The sequence below is a fragment of the Cololabis saira genome, chromosome 5 (assembly GCF_033807715.1).
Source record: "Cololabis saira isolate AMF1-May2022 chromosome 5, fColSai1.1, whole genome shotgun sequence".
NCBI lineage: Eukaryota > Metazoa > Chordata > Actinopteri > Beloniformes > Belonidae > Cololabis > Cololabis saira.
Genome location: NC_084591.1, coordinates 50,134,615 through 50,153,486, shown reverse-complemented (window position 1 = coordinate 50,153,486; position 18,872 = coordinate 50,134,615). Strand labels below are relative to the sequence as shown.

The following is an 18,872-nucleotide window of genomic DNA, read 5'->3' as shown; positions in this document are numbered from 1 at the left end:
GGATGCTTGTTGCGCGGCAACGCGGTATCGCAGAGACTTGGTTCCAACGTTAAAAGACTCAGCTTCATGTGGCCTACAACATACTGAGGTCACATTACGCTGTCGTTTACAGCTTTTGAGATATTAAAGCCAAATTGTCCCATTCTATCCTATGGGGCTTGTTACCATGGCAACAAAAACCAATGCATTTGTATGGGGGACCATGTGAATAAACAATCTGTTAATGCTGCCCGAACCGGAACGTGCACCCATGCATGGCATACATTGTTGGATGCGTCTCCATCGTGCCTCGATGGGCATTACTTTTCTCAGTCAAAAGTGTTACCGTGGCAACGCTAGATGCCAAAAAGCAAAAAAAAAGGCAAAAATTCAGACGCTTATTGCTCGGTCGAACTTTATCGTAGAGACATCGTTCAAACTTTCAAACACTCGGCCCGATTGTCCCTAACACTACGTACAACCTCATTATGCTAATTATTACAGTTTTTGCGATATTGGCCTTTCATTTTTTTTTAAATTTCTGTTTGAATTTGGACGCTTGTTGCTAGGCAACAGGTTATCGTAGAGACATCGTACAAATGTCCCCTGACTCGGCACGCTGTGGACTTCAACATACTCAAATTTCATGAAGCTGGCATTTAAGGAAATGTTATGTCAAAATCCAGGCCAAATGGCCCCATTCATTCGGATGGGGTTTTGTACCATGGTGAAAAAAAAAAACCTATCCGTTAACGTAGCCTGAACCGGAACATGCACCCATGCAAGGCATACATCGTTAGATGCGTCTCCATCTTGCCTCGAAGGGCATTACTATTCTCAGTGAAAAGCGTTACCGTGGCAACGCTAGATGCCAAAAAGCGCGCCCCATTAATAACTATTGGGAGCACAGGAATGAATGAAATACAAGTGTAAAAACACCTCAAACTGACATAGAACCACCCTAAACACAACCACTACAGCCCAAAACCAAAGCAGCGAGAGGGGACGAATGGGCGGTAGGGCATGCCCATATCAAAATTTCCAGAAATTTTCTAGTTATTATTCTTATTATTCCGCACTTTTTTTCGTCCGTTAATACGGCCCGAACCGCAACGTGCACCCATACATGGCATACATCGTTGGATGCGTCTCCATCGTGATTCGATGGGTATTACTTTTCTCAGTAATAGGGGTTACCGTGGCAACGCTAGTTGCCAAAAAGCAAAAAAAAAGGCGAAAATTCCCGCGCTTATTGCTCGGCCGAACTTTATCGTAGAGACATCGTTCAAACTTTCAAACACTCGGCCCGATAGTCTTTAAAGGACCATACAACTTCATCATGCTAGTTATTACGGTTTTTGCGATATTTAACTTTCAATTTAAAAAAAAAATCACTTTTATTTTGGACGCTTGTTGCTAGGCAACGGTTTATCGTACAGACATCATTACAACATTGACCAACCCGGGACGCTTTGTACTGCAACATAGTTTAGTCTCGTCATGCTAGCTATTACGGTTTTTGAGATATTTCACTCTTCTCATTTTGATGCTAACGGAACTTCGGATGCTTGTTGCGCGGCAACGCAGTATCGTAGAGACTTGGTTCCAACGTTAAAAGACTCAGCTTGATGTGGACTACAACATACTGAGGTCTCATTACGCTGTCGTTTACAGCTTTTGAGATATTGAAGCTAAATTGTCCCATTCTATCCTATGGGGCTTCTTACCATGGCAACAAAAACCTATGCATTTGGATGGGGGAGCATGTGAATAAACAATCTGTTAATGCTGCTCGGACCGCAATGTGCACCCATGCATGGCATATATCGTTGGATGCGTCTCCATCGTGCCTCAATGGGCATTACTTTTCTCAGTCAAAAGTGTTACCGTGGCAACGCTAGATGCCAAAAAGCAAAAAAAAGGCGAAAATTCAGACGCTTATTGCTCGGCCGGACTTTATCGTAGAGACATCGTTCAAACTTTCAAACACTCGGCCTGATTGGCACTAACGGACCCTAGAACCTCATGATGTCAACTTTTAAAGTTTTTGCGATATTGACCTTTCTTTTTTTTTTAATTTCCGTTTGACTTTGGATGCTTGTTGCTAGGCAACAGATTATCGTAGAGACATGATACAAATGTTCCCCGACTCGGCAAGCTGTGATCTTCAACATATTCAAATTTCATGAAGCTGTGATTTAAGGAAGCTTTAATGTAAAATCCATGCCAAATGGCCCCATTCATTCGGATGGTTTTTTTTTTACCATGGTGGAAAAAAACCCTATCCGTTAACGTAGTCTGAACCGGAACGTGCACCCATGCACGGCATACACCGTTAGATGCTTCTCCATCGTGCCTCGATGGGCATTACTTTTCTCAGTCAAAAGCGTTACAGTGGGGACGCTAGACGGCAAAAAGCGCGCCCCATTAATAGCTATTGGGAGCACAGGAATGAATGCAATACAACCGTAAACACCTCAAACTGACATAGAACCACCCTAAACACAACCACTACAGCCCTAAACCAAAGCGGCGAGAGGGGACGAATGGGCAGTAGGGCATGCCCATATCAAAATTTCCAGAAATTTTCTAGTTATTATTATTATTATTCTTGCCGTAAATAAATTGCCTTTTTGGAGGCCTTAAAATGCTCGAAAACTCACCAAATTTTGCACAGGCCTCCAGAGTCGCGTAAAATTACGTATTTTATGGGCGACAGGTCATGGGTCCACAAGAATGGGCTCTATAGCGCCACCTATTTCATTTTTTTGACGAGCCTCACAATATGGTTTGACTTACAGCAATGACCTTTATGTGTCTATTATATCAGACAAAGCCCTACAAAAAAGTCTCTTGGACCCATGCTCTAAATTACACAGGAAGTCTGGCATTTTGAACAGAAAATTTAATTTTTTATGAATTCTGATCATTTCTAGGCTTCGTACTTTAACGAACTCCTAGAGATTTTATCAGATTGGCTCACAACTTGGTTTGTACAATCTAGACACATGGCTGACGCTAAATTGCGAAGCTTTTAAGTTTTTACCAGAGGGCGTGACCGTACTGATCCGGCGAAGTTTGAGGTCATTTTTAAGCCTCGCCATCAAACATCAATTGGCTGTAATTCAGCTCACGCAACTCTGTTTGCGTGAGCAAACAGGGTTATCTCTGTATACATGGTAATTAATCATTCAGGATATCTGGATCAAACCAGTGACGCATGGAGAACGCCATGACGCAATTCCCATCATTTCCGCTTCCAAACAAAATGTTCATATCCTTCATTACATTTTTGAAGTGATTAGTCTCCTCCTGGTCTTGGTTTCTCCATGTTTATAAGAACTTCCTGGACTCAAAAGACCAAGATTCCTTGCGAAAGGAACATGGTCTTTTTGACGGAGATATTCCATTAGGTGTTTACATGACCGAATATTCGGGTTAGAAAAGTGTAACCCAGGGCTCATATTCAGGTTTTTAAAAACCAGAATATGAGCAAATTCCGGTTATTCAAAGGGGTTATTGGTGTTTACATGGTTTTAAAAGCGTTATTGATGCATGGAAACATAGTCATTGTCCTGGATAAAAGTTGACCAAAGGCTGGTGTGTAGCCTGGTAACATTTTTGTTCAATATCTGGAATATTGGTAAACTCGTCAATTTGTCATCACATCTAAAACTCATCAATATTCAACATGGCTCTGCAACCAGATCTGCTTCTGGTGTTCACTTGACTCTTCCTCCACCCAGAAGCAACGCACTAAAGAGGCTAAGATGTTTAGAGCAGTAACATACTGGATTAAGCTTCCACCACATTTAACCATGATAAACAATACAGCTAGATTCAAAAATAAATTAAGAAAAACAGAACTTAGCAAGGAAGTCAGTTTTAGTTAGTTGGTTTATTCTGAAATTCTGAGTGTGTAAAATGGAATATTTTTTATTGTTTGGTTCTGGCTGGTTTCAACAATTTAAGGGTTGAATTTAATTACATCTCAGATCATTTTTGTTTAGATTTAGTTATGTTTTAATACTAAGGATAGTATTTTATTGTTTTATGTGTGCAATGTTGGACCCCAGGAAGAATAGTCTTCACTGCAGTGAGGACTAATGGGGATCTGTAAAAAATAAATAAAAAATAAATAAATCAGTCAAAAATGTTCCAGTTTATCTCTGGAAGGCAGAAACCCTGATCCACCCAAAGTAACTGCTGGCAACGGTAAAATATTGAATTGGCTTGTTGGAGCAGTATTCTACGAAAGAGTAGTAGGGCCATGCAGGAGAAAAAATATTTGAGAGGGGAAGCACTTCGAGAATAATGTTGAAATACAATTTCAAGAAAAAAGTTGAAATGTCGATAAAAAAGTTGAAATGTCGAGATTAATGTTGAAATACAATTTTGAGAAAAAAAGTCGAAAATTCGTGAATAAAGTCAAAATTTTGCCTTTTCTCTCAACATGTCAACATTATTCTCGACATTTCGACTTTTTTTTTTCAACATTTCGACTTTCTTCTCAAAAGTCTACTTCAACATTATTCTCGACACTTCAACTTTTTTCTTGAAGTGCATAATGAAAAAAAACTTCCTCCTCTAAAATATTATTTTTATTTTTCTCCTGCCTGGCCCTGATACTCTTCCGTAGTATTCCCATATTTAAAAATAAAAAATCTGTTCAACAAATGAGCTGTGGTGTAAAAAGAGAAGACGTTAGCAGGTGCAGGTGTAAAAAGCTTAAATGTGTGGAGCCAGGTTTCGTGCAGCTACACCTGCAGGAAGTCTCAGTAACTCCTCATGTGTGTATCTCTGTGTTCCTGCAGGATCGGTACGGCAGGGATAGCCGTGCAGGTGGTGGGCAGTAACTGGCCCAAGCCTCACTACACCCTCCTCATCACCGGATTGTGCCGATTCCGCGTGTCCAAACTGCTTACGGAGCGACCCTTTGTCCTGGCAGAGGTAACATTTCATTTATATTAAACCTTCAACTTTGACTTGTTTTAAGTTAAAATTACATGCTGTGAAAAAAAGGTTTTCTTGAGAACATTTTTTGGGTGTCTGGAATAGGCCTGTGTTGAAAAAAACGATTTTCCGATTCTAAATTGATTCTCATATTAATTCCTAAAAATCGATTTGTGTGTCTGGTATTTTTTTGTTTATGCCCAAAAAGGAATGTTTTGTTGGACATAATAATAACTAGTGCCATGTTTTGCCTTTAAATATGTTTAAAGGTATGAAAACATTAGTTTTCAGTTATAACTGCATAAATTGTCCATATTTCATTACTTTATATACTGTCTTGGGGTTACATTTGCATAAAATGCTAAAATCCAAATTCTCAAAAATTGAAAACCGAAATAGACCAAAAATTGAAAAAAATTGAATATAATGTGGGAAAAATTAAAAGCGATTTCATCTGTCTCTGTTTCCTCCCTGGATCTGTTTGGTAATTCTACACGATGTTTCCTAAAGCAGTTCTATCAGCATTCTGGGAGCTGATTGGTCCTTACAGCATCATTAGCTGCAATACTTGCTGTTGAATCTCTATATAATACTAGTATTAATATGTTGCAGAACTACAGTCATATAATTCATGCAACAGCTGAAAAAACAGTTTTAATAACACTAACCCAAATCAATATCGGAATCGGATCAAATCGAATCAAATCTTGATAATCGATTCTGAATCTTAAGAATTGGAATCGAATCGATTCTTGAATATTTGAATCGATCCCAAGGCCTAGTCTGGAAAGTAACTACCAGTCAAAAAGTGAGATATAAGTATTTTATTTTATATTGGGACCACCTATCTTGAAAAAATATTTGAATTGAGTTCAATTTAGTAGCAGACTTCACTAAAATGAACTCAGAGCTGTACAGACATGGTTGGAAAGGATACGTTTGTACTGCAGAGCTGGTAACTCACCATTTTTTTGGACATTGTGTCAGTGTCTTAAAAAAAAGGTTTAATATGTTTCCTTATAAAATTAATTGATGGCAACCAACAAAACAGTGTTTCAGTGCAGTCACTGATTAAAATGTTGTCTCTTGTACATACTCACAAAAGGTCATTTTATGCAAATTAAAAGTTCAAAAGGTTAGTTAAGGCAGGCCTCAACTGCAGGTGCTTTTCAAAGCTGAACCACTTTCAGAGATCTGGGAGATCACAGACATCAGGAGACAACATGATAATCATCTGAACACATGATGATTCAGTCACGCTCTGCTGCTTAAAGTAGCGATTTCACAGCACCAGATCTGTAGGCACAAGGTCACATATGGTGCTTTTCCACTAGTACCTACTCAGCCCGACTCTCCTCCACTCCGTCTGGTTCTTCTCCACTAGGGGTCTAACGTGACGAGTAGATACTTTTCTGTATCTATTCTGCTGAGGTTCTAAGCTGCTGAGTCGGCTGTATCTGACATCATCACACTACAGGCCACCGATTGGTCAGACGTCTGAGTCAGGATGTGACATCAGAGAAATAGACTCTGACGGCTTCTTATTCATTATATTCCACCAGCAACGGCAGCAAAAGTCTGTTTGGTGATCCAACTCTGAGGTGCAGATGTTCATAAACCTGGTGCTGAGGAGAGAATTAAAAAGGGATCTAGACGGGCGATAAGGAACGACCAGATCTACCAGGAGCTCTGTGACTTCATAGCTGCTCACGGCTCCAGCTGACTTTTCAGCAGCGCTGAGACAAACTAAAAAGCGTTGCTGCTTGAATCTTCTCTCACTCTCATTTTTTAACTTGATATCAACCACAAGCCACAGACCCAGCAGCACATCTATCATCTCCTCCAGGTTCTACATCTTTAGTGTTGGTGTCTTCTCCGTTTAGATCACACAATCAAATACGTCACAGCAGCTTCACTCCAACCTCCTACTTCTGATCTGGGTGTTGAAAAAAAACAAGGGCAAGGTGAGTGGAGTTGGACTGAGTAGGTACTAGTGGAAAAGCGCCAATAGAAACCCGTGATCAAGTGTGACTTCAGAGAGAAAACCAACACGAACTGCTCGTCTTCTGTGCAGTTTGGTTCAGGTTGTGCTGCGTTTCCTTCGCTGCCACATGTGTGAACGGTGACACTACCAGGTACTGTATGCCTGCTCTCCTTGGCTATTGTGGGGAGTCCATCAAAGGGCAAAATTATATTCACATTTTTCAGGAAAAATGTCCCACAATGCAAGAAAGAAAACTCCTCGGAGGGCGTTATTTAAGTAATTTAGTACATTTTGATTTGTCTTCTAATGGTTCTGCGTCAACCCAACGCAGAGCACACGCCGTCACCGTGACACCGTCGTGAACCTTCGGACTTCTCCATCACTCCATTTCTCCGCGGTGCAGTACCCCCCGTGACCGCTAATTCGCAATCTTTTCCTGAATGGTTTATCCGACTTTTTCCGGTCACAGTGAATCAAAGAGATAAGGACAACTATTGTGCAAAAAAACTAAACAAAAAAAATCACACATACACGAAGAAAAGAGAGCTGAAAGTTCACGACTGCTTCAAACCGGAAATGCGTTGCTTCCAAGCGAACCAATCACAGCCCTCGGTCTGCGTTGGGTCTGTGTCGCCTCAACGCGTAGTTACAATTTTCGGGAGTTGACGTCAGTGACGGCGTCAGTGACGGTGTGTGGTCTGCGTCGACGCGCACCCTACGCCGTAGGCACGGCGTCGTTTTGACGCAGAACCATAACTCAAGCTTAAGCCTGCAAGTTTCAACTGTTTCTTCTCAAGTCTCAAAAGCAGTTAGGGTTGTAGCGGATCACGGATGATCCGCGGTCCACGTGGACCACTTCCCAGTCCACCTGGACCACTTCCCAGTCCACCTGGACCACTTCCCAGTCCACATGGACCACTTCCCAGTCCACCTGGACCACTTCCCAGTCCACCTGGACCACTTCCCAGTCCACCTGGACCACTTCCCAGTCCACATGGACCACTTCCCAGTCCACCTGGACCACTTCCCAGTCCACCTGGACCACTTCCCAGTCCACATGGACCACCTCTCAGTCCACATGGACCACTTCCCAGTCCACATGGACCACTTCCCAGTCCACCTGGACCACCTCTCAGTCCACATGGACCACTCCCCGGTCCACATGGACCACTTCCCAGTCCACCTGGACCACTTCCCAGTCCACATGGACCACCTCTCAGTCCACATGGACCACTTCCCAGTCCACATGGACCACTTCCCAGTCCACCTGGACCACCTCTCAGTCCACATGGACCACCTCTCAGTCCACATGGACCACTTCCCAGTCCACATGGACCACCTCTCAGTCCACATGGACCACTTCCCAGTCCACATGGACCACTTCCCAGTCCACCTGGACCACTTCCCAGTCCACATGGACCACCTCCCAGTCCACATGGACCACCTCCCAGTCCACATGGACCACCTCCCAGTCCACATGGACCACTTCCCAGTCCACATGGACCACTTCCCAGTCCACCTGGACCACTTCCCAGTCCACGTGGACCACTTCCCAGTCCACATGGACCACCTCCCAGTCCACATGGACCACTTCCCAGTCCACCTGGACCACTTCCCAGTCCACATGGACCACTTCCCAGTCCACCTGGACCACTTCCCAGTCCACATGGACCACTTCCCAGTCCACATGGACCACTTCCCAGTCCACATGGACCACCTCCCAGTCCACATGGACCACTTCCCAGTCCACATGGACCACCTCCCAGTCCACATGGACCACTTCCCAGTCCACCTGGACCACTTCCCAGTCCACATGGACCACTTCCCAGTCCACATGGACCACCTCCCAGTCCACATGGACCACTTCCCAGTCCACATGGACCACTTCCCAGTCCACATGGACCACCTCTCAGTCCACATGGACCACCTCCCAGTCCACATGGACCACTTCCCAGTCCACATGGACCACTTCCCAGTCCACATGGACCACCTCCCAGTCCACATGGACCACTTCCCAGTCCACATGGACCACACAGCAGTGTGGATTGTGAGTACTTGGATGTAATATCGCAAAAATTAGGAACATCCTCTCCCAAAGTGGTGCTGAAAAACTAGTGCATTTGTATCTTCTAGACTAGATTACTGTAATGTGTTATTAGCAGGATGTCCAAGTAATTACCAACGTACCAACTGAGATTAGAAACCAATCAAATTATGCTTATTTTAAATTTTATCTAAAAAAGTGGTTAATTAGTGGCCAAGGCTGTCAACATTACATTTTAGTGCTTAACTTTCCTGGCTTGCTGCCCTGCCTGTCATGTTGCCTATTAGTTTGTCTAGTTACACTGTTGCTTTTTATGCATGGCTTTTTATTCTGTGTTTAGTGCTTTTGTCTGGTTTGTTTTTTGGCCTGTTAGTGTTATTGTGTCTTGTGTTATTAATACTGATGTTACTGTTGCTGCTTCATGTTGTTTCTGTTTTAGTTTGTAGCAATTGTCTGTTGTTGAGCTTATGTTAACCTGTGTGTGTATGTATTTTAGCTTAGTCTCTTACCTTTTAATCTTTATTCTGATGTAGCCTTCTTATTTGGAAATGTTTTAGTCAAAGTCAAAGTGAAAGTAGCTTTATTATCGATTCATCACATGTCAGACATACAAGGAATCGAGAGGACGTTTCCCACTTCCCTCGGTGAAACATATGAAGTGCGCAGGCACAGGCACAACAGATAAAGATTAAAAAAAAAGATAAAAATTTAAAAAAGAGGGGGGCGGGGGGGCTTTTGGGGGGATTTCAGTTCAGTTCCCCGTCAGTCTGGAGGATCTGGCTGGGGGGAGCGAGGGGAGAGAATTTAGCATCCTGACTGCTTGGTATGCAGAGCTGTTACTGAGTCTGGTGGTGCGGCAACGGAGGCTCCTGTACCTTCTACCTGAGGGTAGGAGGCTCCTGTACCTTCTACCTGAGGGTAGGAGGCTCCTGTACCTTCTACCTGAGGGTAGGAGGCTCCTGTACCTTCTACCTGAGGGTAGGAGGCTCCTGTACCTTCTACCTGAGGGTAGGAGGCTCCTGTACCTTCTACCTGAGGGTAGGAGGCTCCTGTACCTTCTACCTGAGGGTAGGGGGCTCCTGTACCTTCTACCTGAGGGTAGGGGGCTCCTGTACCTTCTACCTGAGGGTAGGGGGCTCCTGTACCTTCTACCTGAGGGTAGGAGGCTCCTGTACCTTCTACCTGAGGGTAGGAGGCTCCTTGAGGGTAGGAGGCTCCTGTACCTTCTACCTGAGGGTAGGAGGCTCCTGTACCTTCTACCTGAGGGTAGGGGGCTCCTGTACCTTCTACCTGAGGGTAGGAGGCTCATGTACCTTCTACCTGAGGGTAGGAGGCTCCTGTACCTTCTACCTGAGGGTAGGAGGCTCCTGTACCTTCTACCTGAGGGTAGGAGGCTCCTGTACCTTCTACCTGAGGGTAGGAGGCTCCTGTACCTTCTACCTGAGGGTAGGAGGCTCCTGTACCTTCTACCTGAGGGTAGGAGGCTCCTGTACCTTCTACCTGAGGGTAGGAGGCTCCTGTACCTTCTACCTGAGGGTAGGAGGCTCCTGTACCTTCTACCTGAGGGTAGGAGGCTCCTGTACCTTCTACCTGAGGGTAGGAGGCTCCTGTACCTTCTACCTGAGGGTAGGAGGCTCCTGTACCTTCTACCTGAGGGTAGGGGGCTCCTGTACCTTCTACCTGAGGGTAGGAGGCTCCTGTACCTTCTACCTGAGGGTAGGAGGCTCCTGTACCTTCTACCTGAGGGTAGGAGGCTCCTGTACCTTCTACCTGAGGGTAGGAGGCTCCTGTACCTTCTACCTGAGGGTAGGAGGCTCCTGTACCTTCTACCTGAGGGTAGGAGGCTCCTGTACCTTCTACCTGAGGGTAGGAGGTTCCTGTACCTTCTACCTGAGGGTAGGAGGCTCCTGTACCTTCTACCTGAGGGTAGGAGGCTCCTGTACCTTCTACCTGAGGGTAGATGCAGCTGGACAGGATGCTTTCAATGGTGCCCTGGAAGAAGGTTTTCAGGATGGGTGTGGGAGCTCTCGCTCTCTTGAGCTTGCGGAGGAAGTAAAGGCGCCGCTGGGCTTTTATTTGCCAGTGAAGTGATGTGCACCCCCAGGAATTTGGTTCCGCTGACCTGCTCCACAGCAGCACCATCGATGGTCAGTGGTGGGAGTTCAGTGTGGTCTCTCCGGAAGTCGACCACGATCTCCTTAGTTTTGCTGACATTCAGCAGGAGGTTGTTGTCTCTGCACCACGTGGTCAGAAGGTTCACCTATTTATTGATTATCTCTTAATAATTTTTCTTTTAGGTTGACTATTTTACACCAGTCCAGGGAAAGCAGATGCAAAATAGCCTTTTTGGCTAATTCTGGCATATTTTACATTTGTTTAAATGTATTATTAACAGTGTTGGGGGTAACGTGTTACAAAAGTAACGCAATTACAGTAATGTTTTACTATTTGCTGTAACGCAGTAATATAACGCATTACTAATACATTTTGGGTAATATTTTACTCGTTACAATCTAAGTAACGCGCGTTACAACGCATTTTAACCCGTTTAGCTGTTGTTTTTTAAAGAATTCACCAACACCGCGTCCGCGAGACATCCCGACAACAGAAAAAAGCGTTGGGAACGCGGCGCGGCGGAACGTAGCGCTGCTGGACACTGTTTGTGTGGGGACTGTTCAGTGAGCAGAGCCGGCAGGGAAAAGTCAACAGTGCGGCGTGTCCGCGTGTAACTTAAATCTACCATGGTCTCAGCGTTAGGGCTCGGCCAAGTCAGGCTTTATTAATATATGGGCTTTATACATTTATTAAATATATATGAGCGCGGAGTCGGCGAGGAGCCCGAGCCGGACTCACAGTCAGTCGCGCTGCGAGACGAGGAGCCCGAGCCGGACTCACAGTCAGTCGCGCTGCGAGAGCGGATTTATGGTTCCGCGTTAAATCGACGCAGAGCTTTCGCCGTAGGGTACGCAGTAGTTTGCGTAACCCACGGCGTATGGCCTGCGTTGGTGTAACGCGGAACCATAAATCAGCCTTAAACCACACCTGCAGCCCATCAGGAGGAGAGGTTAAAACAGCTGCGAGTTGTTGATTGCTGGTTCGTTTTGTTAACTCTGAGAGCTTTATTGGTTTGTTTGTTAGCTTGCTGGTGTTTTTTTCCTCTCTGGGAGTTATTTATGAAGAAGTTCTGAGTTCCGTGTGAGCAGTATTCGAGTTGAGGGGGGATGAGGGGTGATGTGATGGCACCCCCCCTGAAATTAAAACGGTCCAAATCACCCCCCCCCTGAAATAAAAACGGTCCAAATCATCCCCCCCTGAAATAAAAACGGTCCAAATCATCCCCCCTGAAATAAAAACGGTCCAAATCATCCCCCCTGAAATAAAAACGGTCCAAATCATCCCCCCTGAAATAAAAACGGTCCAAATCACCCCCCCCTGAAATTAAAACGGTCCAAATCATCCCCCCTGAAATAAAAACGGTCCAAATCATCCCCCCCTGAGATAAAAACGGTCCCAATCATCCCCCCTGAAATAAAAACGGTCCAAATCATCCCTGAAATAAAAACGGTCCAAATCATCCCTGAAATAAAAACGGTCCAAATCATCCCCCCTGAAATAAAAACGGTCCAAATCATCCCTGAAATAAAAACGGTCCAAATCATCCCCCCTGAAATAAAAACGGTCCAAATCATCCCCCCTGAAATAAAAACGGTCCAAATCATCCCCCCCTGAAATTAAAACGGTCCAAATCATCCCCCCTGAAATAAAAACGGTCCAAATCATCCCCCCCTGAAATAAAAACGGTCCCAATCATCCCCCCTGAAATAAAAACGGTCCAAATCATCCCTGAAATAAAAACGGTCCAAATCATCCCTGAAATAAAAACGGTCCAAATCATCCCTGAAATAAAAACGGTCCAAATCATCCCCCCCTGAAATAAAAACGGTCCAAATCATCCCTGAAATAAAAACGGTCCAAATCATCCCCCCTGAAATAAAAACTGTCCAAATCATCCCCCCTGTAAAACTGCCATCCCTCCTTTCCATCCCTTATGTCATTTCATCAATGAATGTGGTTTTACTGCTATTTCAACATTTAGAGTCATCACCAGAAAAATAACACCAGAAAAATAACTTATTTGACAATTTTCACCTGTTTCAAGTAAATTTTCACTTGAAATAAGTAGAAAAATCTGCCAGTGGGACACGATTTATCTTTTTTTGCTATTTTGTTGAAAGTAACTCAAAAGTAATACACAAGTAGTGTAACGCATTACAATTCAGATATAGTAATATTGTAATGTAACTAATTACTTTCAAATGACAGTAACTAGTAATATATAATGTATTATATTTTGGATGTAACTTGCCCAACACTGATTATTAATGTGCATTGTCCCTGATAACTAAACCTTTAAATAAATAAGTAAAATAAATTCTCTGAATCTCCTCCAGCTGATCCAGAATGCAGCAGCAGAGTGTTGACGGGGATCAGCAGGAGAGACCATGTCTCTCCAGTGTTAGCGTCGCTCCATCGGCTACCCGTAAAACTCAGAATGAATGTGTTGATTCAAGTCTTTTACTTGAAACGGTTCAAATTTAAGCATGTTTTGTGCCTGATGATCTTCTGCACTTTCAAAATGGCCTCGTTGCATGATAAGATTATTCAAACATTTGACCTGTTGGATGTTATTCCTGGCCTTATGTGCTTTGACTTAAAATTGGAAAATGGAAAGCAAAACAACATTCGCGCCTTTAAAAAAAAAAAAAAAAAAAAAACACCTTTATTGGTCTGAAACTGATCTGATCTGTGGTTCAAAAACAAGGTTATGATCTAAACCACGAGGTAAGTGATCTTTGCTCTGAACGCTTTGATGTTTTAACTTATTTTAGTTGTGGCTACTGCTGTACTTTAGGGAATTATAGCTGACCTCACAGCTCATTCTTTGTTTTAGGCAGCCATTAAGCAAATCCTTTACACGGTCACCGAGCTATTGAAAAGCTGCCAAGGCCAAGTGAGGCTTTCTGTGTTTTCTGTTGCTCCACATGATCTCCCTCTGAAGAAAGGTGAAACATTGTTAAAAAGTACTACAGATCTGAGGTATAAATTGAGTGCAGAGTACATCTGGACGGCAGCTGGATTCAGCTGGATCACGTTTGGAGGGGGCTGCGCTGACAACCATCAGCAGGGTGTAAACGCTCTCCAGAAAGCGTGACCACATTTCTACACAAACGCGCCAGGGCCAGGAGTTGAAAGGCCGTCTGACTCCAACTCTCCTCACTCAGCTAACGCTCCCAGCAAGAAGAGTAACGCAGCGTGCTCGTTGATCTCAGCATGAACTGATCTGACTGTGGATGAAACTGACCAAGATAAGAAAGTCAATTTTTTAACAAAACTAAATTAACATATAGAATCCACAAACAGGTGACATATTGTCGCCAATTTTAAATGAATTCTGAAGGAGTACTTCAATTTCCTTTTTTTTTGTGATCAACTGTTACAACAGAAAAACCACAACAAAACATACATTTCCATCTGGGGTGGGGGGTAGCACATTGAACGATCCAAAATGCAAAAACTTTCATTTTAAAACTTGTTCAAATCCGAACTATTTCCGAACCATCAGCCGGTTCTTCATCGCCGCAAACCTTTTAATCACTTTGCTCTCATCAACGGCGAAGTCCCTCTCGATTGAGAGATAGTCTGGCCTCATCCATGCAGCCTCATCCTTAAAAAGTCTCAAATTCCATTTTTGCTAAAATAAGGCATTTAAATGTCTTAATTTGTCTTAAATCTCAATCCAAGGTTCTTCATTTTATTCATTAAAGAGTTTATCCCATCGTTTTGAGGAGAATCTCCTGCGGATGTTCTAAATCTGTGTTGCCAGGTTGGGCAGGTTTCAGCCCAATTAGGCTGAAAAATATATATTTGGGCTGCTTTTCCTGGTTTTTAGTAAATATTTAGGAGAAATTATAACAAAAAAAGTTTCTATTATGGCAGAGAAAAGTAGAAACTTACACAATAAACTCACTGATAATATATTTGCTTTAATCTACTCAATTTTATTGTAGTTTTTGTTTGGAGCCTGAACTTTTTTTTAGGCTATTTAGTAATGTGAAGATGAAATGTATTACGCATTTAATAATTTATAGTTTTAACAGAGAATGTAAGATTCAAGCTGGTTTTTCATTATTTCGGTGGGTTTTACGTTGCATTTGGGCTGGAACCTGTCAGATCTGGCAACCTCAACCTCGGCACTGGATTTCTTAATGACTCGTCTTTTTGGTCACAATAACTTTTTGCTCTCATCAACGGCGATGTCCCTCTGGATTGAGAGCAATGTGAGGTTTGATTGTCTGGTCTCATCAATGCAGCCCGGAGATAGTTTTTAATCAACTTCAGCATGAGTTTAAGGCTCTGTTGGTGTAACGCGGAACCATAAATCAGCCTTAAACAGACAACATGCGCCTGCGAACCCGTGCATGACAGGGAGACACACACGGGGAGAAGGGACTATTTCTTTCATTTTTATTTTTTAAACAACTTTATCCTTATGAACGCAAGTGTTATACTGTCCAACTTTCCTTATTTTATTCAGAACGCTTTTTTTTTTCCTCTTCGGAGTGGGCCTCCCCGGAGCAGTGGGCCCGGGGCGGCCGCCCCCCCCGCCTAATCAGGACCCTTGGAGAACATGGATGGCCTTTCCAGTGACATTGGATAAATATATATATATATAATATATATATATATATATATATATATATATATATATATATATATATATATATAGTGGGGAGAACAAGTATTTGATACACTGCCGATTTTGCAGGTTTTCCCACTTGAAAAGCATGTAGAAGTCTGTAATTGTTATCATATGTACTCTTCAACTGTGAGTGACAGAATCTAAAAAAAAATCCAGAAAATCACATTGTATGATTTTTAAGTAATTAATTTGCATTTTATTGCATGACATAAGTATTTGATACATCAGAAAAACAGAACTTAATATTTGGTACAGAAACCTTTGTTTGCAATTACAGAGATCAGACGTTTCCTGTAGTTCTTGACCAGGTTTGCACACACTGCAGCAGAGATTTTGGCCCACTCCTCCATACAGATCTTCTCCAGATCCTTCAGGTTTCAGGGCTGTTGCTGGGCAATACAGACTTTCAGCTCCCTCCAAAGATCTTCTATTGGGTTCAGGTCTGGAGACTGGCTAGGCCACTCCAGGACCTTGAAATGCTTCTTACGGAGCCACTCCTTAGTTGCCCTGGCTGTGTGTTTCGGGTCGTTGTCATGCTGGAAGACCCAGCCACGACCCATCTTCAATGCTCTTACTGAGGGAAGGAGGTTGTTGGCCAAGATCTCGCGATACATGGCCCCATCCATCCTCCCCTCAATACGGTGCAGTCGTCCTGTCCCCTTTGCAGAAAAGCATCCCCAAAGAATGATGTTTCCACCTCCATGCTTCACGGTTGGGATGATGTTCTTGGGGTTGTACTCATCCTTCTTCTTCCTCCAAACACGGCGAATGGAGTTTAGACCAAAAAGCTCTATTTTAGTCTCATCAGACCACAGGACCTTCTCCCATTCCTCCTCTGGATCATCCAGATGGTCATTGGCAAACTTCAGACGGGCCTTGACATGCACTGGCTTGAGCAGGGGGACTTTGCGTGCGCTGCAGGATTTTAATCCATGACGGCATAGTGTGTTACTAATGGTTTTCTTTGAGACTGTGGTCCCAGCTCTCTTCAGGTCATTGACCAGGTCCTGCCGTGTAGTTCTGGGCTGATCCCTCACCTTCCTCATGATCATTGATGCCCCACCAGGTGAGATTTTGCATGGAGCCCCAGACCGAGGGAGATTGACCGTCATCTTGAACTTCTTCCATTTTCTAATAATTGCGCCAACAGTTGTTGCCTTCTCACCAAGCTGCTTGCCTATTGTCCTGTAGCCCATCCCAGCCTTGTGCAGGTCTACAATTTTATCCCTGATGTCCTTACACAGCTCTCTGGTCTTGGCCATTGTGGAGAGGTTGGAGTTTGTTTGATTGAGTGTGTGGACAGGTGTCTTTTTATACAGGTAACGAGTTCAAACAGGTGCAGTTAATACAGGTAATGAGTGGAGAACAGGAGGGCTTCTTAAAGAAGAACTAACAGGTCTGTGAGAGCCGGAGGTCTTACTGGTTGACAGGTGATCAAATGCTTACCATCGTCATGCAATAAAATGCAAATTAATTACTTAAAAATCATACAACGTGATTTTCTGGATTTTTTTTTTTAGATTCTGTCACTCACAGTTGAAGAGTACCTATGATAAAAATTACAGACTTCTACATGCTTTGCAAGTGGGAAAACCTGCAAAATCGGCAGTGTATCAAATACTTGTTCTCCCCACTGTATGTATGTATGTATGTGTATATATATATATATATATCAATCTACAGGACTGTCTCAGAAAATTAGAATATTGTGATTTTCAAGCTTACAGCTTATGAAAACTCATAATTGCATTACAGAAAATAAAGAACTTTATCACAATATTCAAATTTTCTGAGACAGTCGTGTGTGTGTGTGTGTGTGTGTGTGTGTGTGTGTGTGTGTGTGTGTGTGTGTGTGTGTGTGTGTGTGTGTGTGTGTGTGTGTGTGTGTGTGTGTGTGTGTGTGTGTGTGTGTGCGTGTGCGTGTGTGTTTGTGTGTGTATACTGACTTTTTGCCGGGAATGATAATACAGGCGGGCATTGCCAAAAAATGTGAAGGAATGAACCTGTGGTGTTACTTGAACAAAAGCTGCAAAGAAGAGAAGTACTTCAATGTCCTAATAAAGGTAGTAGAGTTTTGGCGGTTTGAAAGGCAGAGATGTGACAGCTTAGTACTTTGTGAAAGTCCCCCGATGAAGTCATCCACCGCAAGTCAGTAAAACTTTATTGTGTCCTAATGAGTCTTCTTATTCGTCCCAAATGTACGCGGTTCTCAGTATTTTTGAGGCTCAACATTACACTGTCACTCATTGGGTTGTGTGTCACATCACTCCCTTACTTTCACGCTGGTCTATGTGTTTGCATATTTACATTTAAAAAAAAGCAGGGCCCCACTCTTAAAACTAGGGTTGTCCCGATCAGGATGTTTTATCTCCCGATAACTTGAGTTTGAGTTTCTACCGATCCCAAATTTTCCCGATCCAATCCCTTTTTTTTGGATCCTGATACAATTCTGATACTTTTTCCCGATCAGATACATTTTGGCAATGAATTAAGTTAAAAAGAAAAAGAGGACTAAAACTCAAATTGTCCCAAGTTTCTTTTATTGTCCATTCTGTCCAACATGGACATATATTTCAACAAAGCTTATCAGCACTGGTGCCACAAAATGTATAAACATGAAATTGTAAACTAAAACAAAAAGTGCAGAATAGTGCAATAACAAAAATAAATAAATTTAACTTCAAAAGAGGTAGTTGAATGACATCCAGTCAAACTCACAAACACAAGAAAATTAAAACACATTTTGGCTTAACACTATACTTGCCTTCATAAATTCCACAATTAAAGGGGACCTATAATGGCATTTAATACCTATTTTAAACAGGCCTTGAATGTCTTAAAAATTTGCTTTTGATTGTTTTTGCTAAATAAATTAGAAATTCAGCCTCCGAGCCATGTCTTTATCTTCCCATTCTCTAACTCGGGGGTCGGCAACCCGCGGCTCTAGAGCCGCATGCGGCTCTTTAGCGCCGCCCTAGTGGCTTCCTGGAGCTTTTTCAAAAATGTTTGACCTCTTTTTTCTCTTTTTTTCTTCCTTTTTCCTTGCCTTTTTAATCTCGACATTTCGACTTTTTTCTCGACATTGCGACTTTTTTCTCGAGATTGTACTTCAACATTAATCTCGACATTTCGATTTTTGTCTCGACATTTCG

At 43.1% G+C, this 18,872-nt stretch overlaps 1 protein-coding gene across 1 annotated transcript in view; it reads left to right on the top strand.

Annotated features, from left to right (window-relative positions):
- Positions 1 to 18,872, top strand: part of lonp2 (lon peptidase 2, peroxisomal) — a 176,563-nt gene that overhangs the window by 22,909 nt on the left and 134,782 nt on the right. Inside the window, exon 2 of the mRNA XM_061722335.1 lies at positions 4,794 to 4,929. Within this exon, the coding sequence (XP_061578319.1) occupies positions 4,794 to 4,929 (136 nt within the window). The remainder of the gene's footprint in view (positions 1 to 4,793; positions 4,930 to 18,872) is intronic.